The sequence below is a fragment of the Abramis brama genome (assembly GCF_963993115.1).
Source record: "Abramis brama genome assembly, chromosome: 10".
In the NCBI taxonomy this organism is placed as follows: Eukaryota; Metazoa; Chordata; class Actinopteri; order Cypriniformes; family Leuciscidae; genus Abramis; species Abramis brama.
In genome coordinates, this window is record NC_139972.1 from 6,884,505 (window position 1) to 6,894,516 (window position 10,012).

The 10,012-nt window shown below is 39.2% G+C and overlaps 1 protein-coding gene across 3 annotated transcripts in view; it reads left to right on the plus strand.

Moving 5' to 3' along the window:
• Window positions 1-3,763, plus strand: part of LOC311090795 (uncharacterized protein) — a 61,626-nt gene extending 57,863 nt beyond the window's left edge. Inside the window, exons 3-4 of one of the 3 annotated variants that reach the window (XM_084126329.1) lie at window positions 14-1,022; window positions 2,502-3,382. In XM_084126329.1, coding sequence (XP_083982455.1) covers window positions 14-990 — 977 coding nt within the window. In that variant the 3' untranslated portion in view covers window positions 991-1,022; window positions 2,502-3,382. Of the gene's footprint in view, window positions 1-13 lie in introns of all 3 variants that reach the window. The other 2 variants (XM_084126328.1, XM_084126327.1) reach the window with 2 other exon arrangements.
• The last annotated feature ends 6,249 nt before the right edge of the window (window positions 3,764-10,012 follow it).

Consider the following 10,012-nt stretch of genomic DNA (forward strand, 5'->3'; position numbering starts at 1 on the left):
GTGTTTAATTTAGATCAGATGGAAATACCAGAGCTCAGAGAAGAACTGAATGAAGACTTTAAACACTGTGACTTCAAAACTCAAGAAACAAAAGCCAAAAAGCTGCACTCCTGCTCACAGTGTGGAAAGAGTTTCAGTCATAAAGGAGACCTTAACAAACACATGAGAATTCACACTGGAGAGAAGCCGTATACATGCTCTCAGTGTGGAAAGAGTTTCAGTCAAAGAGGAGACCTTAACAAACACATGAGAATTCACACTGGAGAGAAACCGTATACATGCTCTCAGTGTGGAAAGAGTATCACATATTTATCTGATCTCAGAAATCATCTGCGTATTCACTCTGGAGAAAAACCATTTAACTGTGATCAGTGTGGTAAAGATTTTATTTCATCATCACGTCTAAAAGAACACCTGAAAGTTCATTCAGGTGAGAGGCCTTATGTGTGTTCTCTCTGTGGAAAGAGTTTTTCATGGCTGAACAATTTTAAACGGCACCAGAAAACACATAATGAAGTGAGAGAGTATATGTGCTTTGACTGTGGGAAGAGTTTTACTACATCTGGTGATCTGAAAGAGCACCAAAGAATTCATACTGGAGAAAAACCTTACAAGTGCTCATATTGTGACAAGAGTTTCACTCAGTCTGGATCTCTGAAATCACACGAGCGAGTTCACACTGGAGAGAAGCCGTACCACTGTACTCAATGTGGAAAAGATTTTACTTCAACATCATATCTCAAAAAACACCTTACTTTTCATACAGGTGTTAAGCCTCACTTGTGTTCTCTCTGTGGAAAGAGTTTTACACTGCTGGACAGTTTTAAACTGCACCAGAAAACACATAATGAAGTGAGAGATCATTTGTGTTGTGACTGTGGGAAGAGCTTTACTACAGCTAGTCATCTGAAATCACACAAGCGAGTTCATACTGGAGAGAAGCCGTACCTCTGTAGCCTTCATGGTCATATAAAAACCTGTTGCAAGTGATCAACATTCAGTTCTATATCAAATACATTCAGGTAAATTCCGCAAGATAAAATATTGAGATTGTCTATTTTTATTTTTTTGTTAAAATGAATGGAAGACTAGAAATATTTAAAGGAACACTCCACCGTTTACATTTAGATAGGTGGGCAAATGCATTTTTGTCTCAGTGCATGCATTGTTTTAGTTTGACAGGGTCGGCGCAAGCTTAGCTTAGCTTAATGAATGGAATCCTTTGTTGCCAGCTAGCATGTCCTGAGTAAAAGTGATAAAAAACCCAACTAATTACTTCTTGTGGCCTGCGAGTACACAACGAGTACAAATAGCGAAGCAGATTAACACTAGGCAATTTCCTAGGCAGATGTTGACATGGGACTAGATTAGGGGGAAGCACAGGCGAAGCATTGCTACTTGGGCGCAGAGATATCACGCAACACATGAAATCCCACAACTTGTGAATACAGGTATAATATGGGTCGATCTATACATGCGTCATGTTTAAAATATTCACTTACTCTGTGGACAGCTGTCCGTTTGGTCTGTTCGGCATGGGGCGATTTTTTCCAGTTCACTTTAACACACCGGAAAAAAATATTGAGTATTGCAGGATGGATCAACGCAGTGAAATCCTCGGTAGCTGTGACACAACTGCGGGGCACGCTCATCTTGATCTGACGCGTTGAGCCTGGTCATCGATGGCAGTAACTTGTAGGGATGCACAATATATATCGACCACATATCGATATCGGCCGATAAATGGTCATTTTTGATATTATCATTATCGATCCGATAAGAAAATTAGGCAGATATATCAAAGCATGTATCAAAGCCGATAGATAATAGATTATTTACTTAAGCTGAGAGATGCGCGCTGTTCGCCATGATGGTTTTGAATGATTTGAATCACTTCGAAAAGGAAGATACAGTTCAACATGTGCAGCCCAAATCTGTCGCTTCATAAGAACACGCCTGTAAAAGAATGTTGTGAATTCGTGTTAGCCAGTGCTTCAGCGCGACGAGCGCATTGTAATGACTGAGACAAATCAGACACAATTATTTGGTATATGTACAAAAGAAAAATCTTTAAACTTCACTCTGTGATCTGTGGTCCCATCCCCCAAACAGGGCAAGACCATCTTAGTTACCCTGACAACGATCAGATAAGTTGTTTTTATGACTCTTAGAAATGTGAATAGGGCCCTGCTACAAAAACTACAGATATTAGAACAGACTCTCCTGCATTAATTTATCGATGAACTGATTAACATGAAATTAACATGCATTCCAGAACATTTTGTGAATGATTTACTGTCTTGTGTTGTGTTTCTTAATACTATTATCTGTTGATACTATGTATTTTATTATAGAACCAACAGTTAACGGAACCTTTGGTCCGGAACCTGTTTGGTCTCTATATATGGGTATTTTGAAGATCGAAATGATTGTGTACATGATATGCCGCTAACTGTCCAACATATTAGTATTACAAGAATCTTTCTTGGTTTCATCTTCAGAAACCAATCCAGCGTGCCATTGCAAAGGAGCATGCTTAGAACAGAGACTCATAAATCTTCCCCACAGAGGAAACTCCCACCAGAAAGTCCACCCTTCTCATTGGTCAAGCAAACAGGAGGGGTGGGGCCGTTCTCAGGCTTTATTAGAGACAGTCCACAGTGACCTCCCCCTCTTTAGCTCTTCTCTCTGGCCTCTGCGTCTTCACGTTGATAGTGCCCCCCTGCCAGTGCCGCCGCCTTCATGCTCCCAAAGGGAGTCAGACTGCCTTTTCTTCAATCCAGAAAAATACAACCTTACCATCACTGAACGGGTTAACGATCAACTCTTGGCACTCTCATCACTTCAGGATGCCGTGCTGTCCAGCGTGGCCTCAGCAGGCCTGGACTGCAGGCTTCGACTCACAACATGTGCTCCCCCAGGAGAAAAAGATCTCTCTCTCAACCACAACAGCGTTGAAACCACCATGCAAGTTCATCATATCTTCTCCATCCAGCAGAGAAGAAAACGACTGCAACTTGTACAGTGACATTTGACACTCATGGACCCACCGACAAACTCAATTTTCAACCACTTCAAGAATTGTCCTCTGCACAGACCATGAAAGTATCAATTTAATGAGGTGCTCTGAAAATGATAAGCTGATGGTTCTTTTCATAGTTAAATAGATCTTTTCCATAGTTCTATTTCCCGCTTCCCTTTCCATATCACTCACCCTTTTACCTATGCATGTATGTATGAATATATGTATGTTTGTCTAGTTATGTTTGTGATTTAGTTAATAAAACTTGTGCACAATATATAGTTGGTTCTGATTATCTGCTTGCAACAAAGTCAATTTTATGATCTTGATCTTGTTGCTCTAAGCGCTGTACATGCTAAGAAATAATTATTTTTTCGGTGGCCATGAAAGATACACTTTTCTTAGAATAACTGAATAATCAAAAGAGTTTGTTGGAACTGATTAATTGATTGTAATATTAATTTAGCTACCTGAAGTTAATCTAATTAACCGAATTGGTAATTATGAGTTATTATTAATATTTCCCATTTGAGCTCATTTGTTACAGCCTTGTGGCGGAAAGAACGCGTCCACCGAGTCAAGACTTCATGACAAGCACAGACAAGTTCGCTTGAGCATTCGCAGCATTTTGTGCCATTGTAAGTTGTGATATGATAATTTAGTGTGTATACAGTATCTGATTAATCTAATATAGGATGCGTTTGTTTGAGTTAATTAATGATGCAGTAAAGTGCGTAATTGTAACCTACTGGTGATCATCTTTATTTTTAGCGTGCGCAGCTTAAACAGCAATGCACATTTCTAACTATAATTGGGACTGTCATATACAATGAGGAAAATAAGTATTTGAACACCCTGCTATTTTGCAAGTTCTCCCACTTGGAAATCATGGAGAGGTCTGAAATTGTCATCGTAGGTGCATGTCCACTGTGAGAGACATAATCTATAAAAAAAAATCCAGAAATCACAATATATGATTTTTTAACTATTTATTTGTATGATACAGCTGCAAATAAGTATTTGAACACCTGTCTATCAGCTAGAATTCTGACCCTCAAAGACCTGTTAGTCTGCCTTTAAAATATCCACCTCCACTCCATTTATTATCCTAAATTAGATGCACCTGTTTGAGGTCGTTAGCTGCATAAAGACACCTGTCCACCCCATGCAATCAGTAAGAATCCAACTACTAACATGGCCAAGACCAAAGAGCTGTCCAAAGACACTAGAGACAAAATTGTACACCTCCACAAGGCTGGAAAGGGCTACGGGGAAATTGCCAAGCAGCTTGGTGAAAAAAGGTCCACTGTTGGAGCAATCATTAGAAAATGGAAGAAGCTAAACATGACTGTCAATCTCCCTCGGACTGGGGCTCCATGCAAGATCTCACCTCGTGGGCTCTCAATGATCCTAAGAAAGGTGAGAAATCAGCCCAGAACTACACGGGAGGAGCTGGTCAATGACCTGAAAAGAGCTGGGACCACCGTTTCCAAGGTTACTGTTGGTAATACACTAAGACGTCATGGTTTGAAATCATGCATGGCACGGAAGGTTCCCCTGCTTAAACCAGCACATGTCAAGGCCCGTCTTAAGTTTGCCAATGACCATTTGGATGATCCAGAGGAGTCATGGGAGAAAGTCATGTGGTCAGATGAGACCAAAATAGAACTTTTTGGTCATAATTCCACTAAACGTGTTTGGAGGAAGAAGAATGATGAGTACCATCCCAAGAACACCATCCCTACTGTGAAGCATGGGGGTGGTAGCATCATGCTTTGGGGGTGTTTTTCTGCACATAGGACAGGGCGACTGCACTGTATTAAGGAGAGGATGACCAGGGCCATGTATTGCGAGATTTTGGGGAACAACCTCCTTCCCTCAGTTAGAGCATTGAAGATGGGTCGAGGCTGGGTCTTCCAACATGACAATGACTCGAAGCACACAGCCAGGATAACCAAGGAGTGGCTCTGTAAGAAGCATATCAAGGTTCTGGCGTGGCCTAGCCAGTCTCCAGACCTAAACCCAATAGAGAATCTTTGGAGGGAGCTCAAACTGAGTGTTTCAAACTCAGCGACAGCCCAGAAACCTGACTGATCTAGAGAAGATCTGTGTGGGCCAAAATCCCTCCTGCAGTGTGTGCAAACCTGGTGAAAAACTACAGGAAACGTTTGACCTCTGTAATTGCAAACAAAGGCTACTGTACCAAATATTAACATTGATTTTCTCAGGTGTTCAAATACTTATTTGCAGCTGTATCATACAAATAAATAGTTAAAAAATCATACATTGTGATTTCTGGATTTATTTTTTAGATTATGTCTCTCACAGTGGACATGCACCTACGATGACAATTTCAGACCCCTCCATGATTTCCAAGTGGGAGAACTTGCAAAATAGCAGGGTGTTCAAATACTTATTTTCCTCACTGTACATGACATTATAATGAGAACACTATTGTAATAAAACGTTGTGAATTTTCTGGGTTTAGTTGCCGTGTTTCAGCGCGTTGTCGTGGAAATAGCGCGTCCAACAGGGATTACACGTTCTGGCCAGCAGTTCGTTTGTTCATTCACGTCATTTTATGCAGATATAAGTCGTAATCAGGGCCGTAAGCTAGAGGATTCGGGGCCCCCTGAAAAAAAATATTGATGTGGGCCCCCACCACCCTATATCATACTGTACACTAGATGAGCATGGAGGCCCACATATAACAGAAGATGGTGGTGTTGTTGTAAAACCTTTATTTTAAGTTAAATGTTTAAATAAAAATTACAACTAATAAAAAGAAATTGTTAAACAATAATAAAACCAATTTTTAAAAAGTAACAGCAAAATAATAAATTTCTCCATCAGTCTATTATAATTCATAAATCAAAAAATAAACATTTATAAATTGACAAGAATGCAGTAAAATTTAAAAAATAAAGTCATTTATTGTCTTATTTTTTAATAAAGATAATATTATTAAATAAAGCTAAAATGTATTAAATCAAGTGCAGTGTGTATTCGTGTTTTATTGATGTAATAAATACATCATCAGCCAGCAGGTCAGATGCAAATGCAATGCGTCGTGACTCGTGTCAATTTTTTAACTCTATTTACAATAGTGTAAAAAGACAGGAATTTTGACCACGTAATCATTCGGTCGATTGTGGTGCGCACCGATAATGAAAAGTGACAGTACCCGGCAGGCTGTAGACGGTAGTTTTCTTATTCCCAGCGAAATAACAATGCAACCTGTCTTTAAGAATGTCTCGATCGACTGTGATACAACAACTCTCCTGGCCTCCCTCTCCTTCTTTTCATGGCATTTCTGGTACCCTGATTTATGTTTTCTTTTCCCTGACATTTTGTCAGTCAATCTCTTTAAAATACTTTAGATCAGACTAAACCATTTATAGGGAGGTAAGAGAAGCAGATATTTGGAAAAAATATTTAACCAAATTGCATGTTTTTGTGGTTTTCATTTAAATCTCAGGCATACAACTAATTTAAATATTAGAATTATTCATACAACAGGGGCCTATATAGTATAACTGCTGGATTTTGTGGGGCCCTATGGGCAGCGGGGGCCCCTATAATTGTCACTACCTTTCACCCCACTAGCGACGGCCCTGGCCGTAATATTACGTTTATGAAATATAAATATCTGATTAATCTCACACAGGATGTGTTTCCTTGATTTAAACAACCTGCTTGAAAAGTTCTTCAGTTCTCTTCAGCTTCAGCGAGCGCAGCTCTAACAGCAATGATGCCATTTGAAACAGTAAGCCTAATATTAAAGATGTTTACTATTACTGTAATATTATTATTTTTTTATTTTTTTGCAAAAACATTGATGCGTTATTAATAACTAGCATTTTTTGTTATTGTATTATTTTCATCAATGGTTTGGTTAAAATAATTTCCTAATTTGCCCATGCGGAGGCGATTCCATTGTATTTATCCATGGTACATGCAATTTGTTTCTTTATATGCAGCCCAATGTTAGTTGTTTGCATTATTTAGGTATTTTATTTAATTTTTGGTAACACTTTACAATAAGGTCTCATTTGTTTATGCATTAACATGAACTAACAATAGCCTTTGTTAATGTTAGTTAATAAAATATGTGTGTTCATGTTAGTTTACAGTGCATGTTCAGATACAGCTTTGGAATTTGGATCTTAAAAATGTATTATAAAATGTTGAGCTTAACATTAACTAAGATTAATAAATGCTGTAGAAGTATTGTTCATTAATTATTGGTTCATGTTAACTAATGCTAACAAAATGAAACCTTATTATAAAGTGTTACCATTTTTTAATAAAGAAAGTTGGCCATAGGAGTGTAAAGCCGCGTTTCCACCGAAATTACCCGGAACAATTTGTCCCAGGAACTTTTTTCCCAGGAACTTTTTTTGCCCCAGACCGGTTGCTTTCTGCGTTTACACCGCGGTCTAAAGTACCGGGAAGGTAAACTGCGCGCAACTGCTCCTCCCAGTCTGCGACGGACAGTAATCAGTTTTGAGCGCCACATTTATAATAAGTATGGAGGAGATTCAAACTGTGCTGCAGTTATGTATTGGTTTACTAACGAGGTAATTAACAAAACAAAATAGACGAGCACTGATACTGAAGCGTGTTCAGAAAACTCGTATGCGTATAAAATTAGACAACGTATGTTATCAGTTATTGTGAGATGCCTGGGACGAACGCGCCAAAATTTCCTCTTTCGCAAATACGCTTAAAAAAAGCCTGAACCCCTATCAATCATAAATAGTGACAGTCTTGTAAATAGTTGTTTGTTACTAACCTCAAAGCGCTATTTCAATCCTGTTATAGTAAATTTATAACATGGTTTGGAGTGCCTTGCAATGTGTAAACATAATGACTTAATAATAAAAGCTGTGGCAGAAAAGAGACGAGCACTGATAAAGCGTGTTCAGTAAGCTCCTAATGCTAACGTTAGATATAAAATTTGTATGTTATCAGCTATTGCGGACATTGACTGTGAAATGGCTGGGACGAACGCGCAGAAAGTTTCCTCTTCCACAAAATAAAGCCTGAAACTCGTCGCCAGTCCACCAGTTTTTTTTATTAAATTCCATATTTGCAGACAGACAACTCTTACTGCATGAAGCCACGACACGAACCGCAATAGATGTTTTAAAAAGGGAGGTTAAAAATAAATAAAATGCTGCATGGAGTCATCCAACCAAAATGCGGCGTGAACACAACCAATCAGCTTGTGCAGCGCACAAGTCCCACCCCTGAAAGTTCCTGAACTTTGAAAAAGTACTACCTCGTGAGCAGGGACTATCGAGGGGGGAAATATTTACCCGGAACTTCATTTAGACCCTGGCTCCTGCGGTGTAAACACATCGAGTACCAGCCCACAGTTCCTAGTTCCTGGGGAAAGTTCCTGCGGTGGAAACACGGCTTAAATTTAATTTTAAAAGTTAAGGAATCTTACACTGGTTCAAAATAAGCTACTATATTCTATATGTTTGAATTATGTTAAAGTGTTTGGGACTAATGATGAGTCTTTTGTTTATGTATACAGGCTATCAAAGTATATCAAAATTTGAATTTAGATTTATCGGCTTTCAAATGTAAAGAATTATCGATTATGGGTATCGGCCAAAATGTTCATATCGGTGCTTCCCTAGTAACTTGTCCCACTCGCCACAGCACAGACGTAATTCGTACGTCTTTACGTTGAACGCAATTCAAAGTTTGCCGCAGCACAGTTTGACCCAGAAAATTAGACCTTTTTGGATGTAAAGTCCATAAAGCCCATCATGGATTTAACTAATTCTACCATTGTGGAAACGGAGTGCATTGTTGCAAAGCAATAGATCTCCAGAATCAAAGAGGAGGAAAGCCAGCAGATGATGACTACTAGGAGACTTCTCTCTGAAAACCACAAAGTACTCAAAGCTATGCCTAGTGTTTTGTCCGCACTTAAACTCGCTGTCACATTCGGGGGCCTCTACCGCTATGTGTGAGAACTCATTTTCTGTGCTCAAGAACGTTATCACGGACAACAGACGAGCAATGAACCACACACGTAAGTCTCAGCTCGTGCAACTTGCGTTTGAGCAGGACCTTAAAGAAAATGCGCAACGAATGGAAAGACCTCGTTCTGAGAAAGTTTAACTCTTCCACTCGTCGACTGCAGCTTTTCTAAAGGTAGGATGTGTTTTTGCTTTTTTGTCTTTGTTACTATGATTGATTATATAGCCAGTGCTGGTCCTTATTATTTATGAGAATGCTGTAGGCAGCGTTGCTCTGTATCGTCGCGTCGGGTAGCCTAAATGGTGACTTGATGGTTGTTGTTGTTTTAATTAAAAGTGGGTGTATTATTATTATTGAGGGTGGGAGAGGTATGCCCCCCCCAGTGACACAACGAGGCCCCCTCGTTCTGTATGTCCTGGCGCCGACCCTGCTTGTCGGTAACTAAGCGCGAACCAGAGCCGTTAAATATGAGAGTTGCGACCATAGACAGTATATAAGAGGTTGCGACACACTAGGCTTGTTCGACTTGAAAAAAGCATACAGAGCCGTCTACTCTCTAATCGCTCTCGCGGTATTTTAATGTCATTCACCGATTGGTCTGTGCAGTGTGCAGTGTTCAAGTCGAAGACAAGCCTACTGTGATCTCGCCGCCGAGATAGTTCCAAACAAATCGCGTTGCCAATGATTTTAAGCGGGGCAGAGAGCAGCAGCTATTATTGCAGCAATTATCTGTAAATATTGACGCATAATGAACATTGCTTATTACGTTGACACTAAAGTTACTTGCATATAATAGCATTTTTTTTTCTGGGGAGTAGCAGAAACACTGCATTAATACGTTTTGGTGTTTAATTTTGGAGGGAAATTGGCTGCTCCCATAACTATATATATATATATATATATATATATATATATATATATATATATATATATATATATATAGACTAATTAATGTCATTTTATTAATAGATTGATGTGCCAAGAGTGACA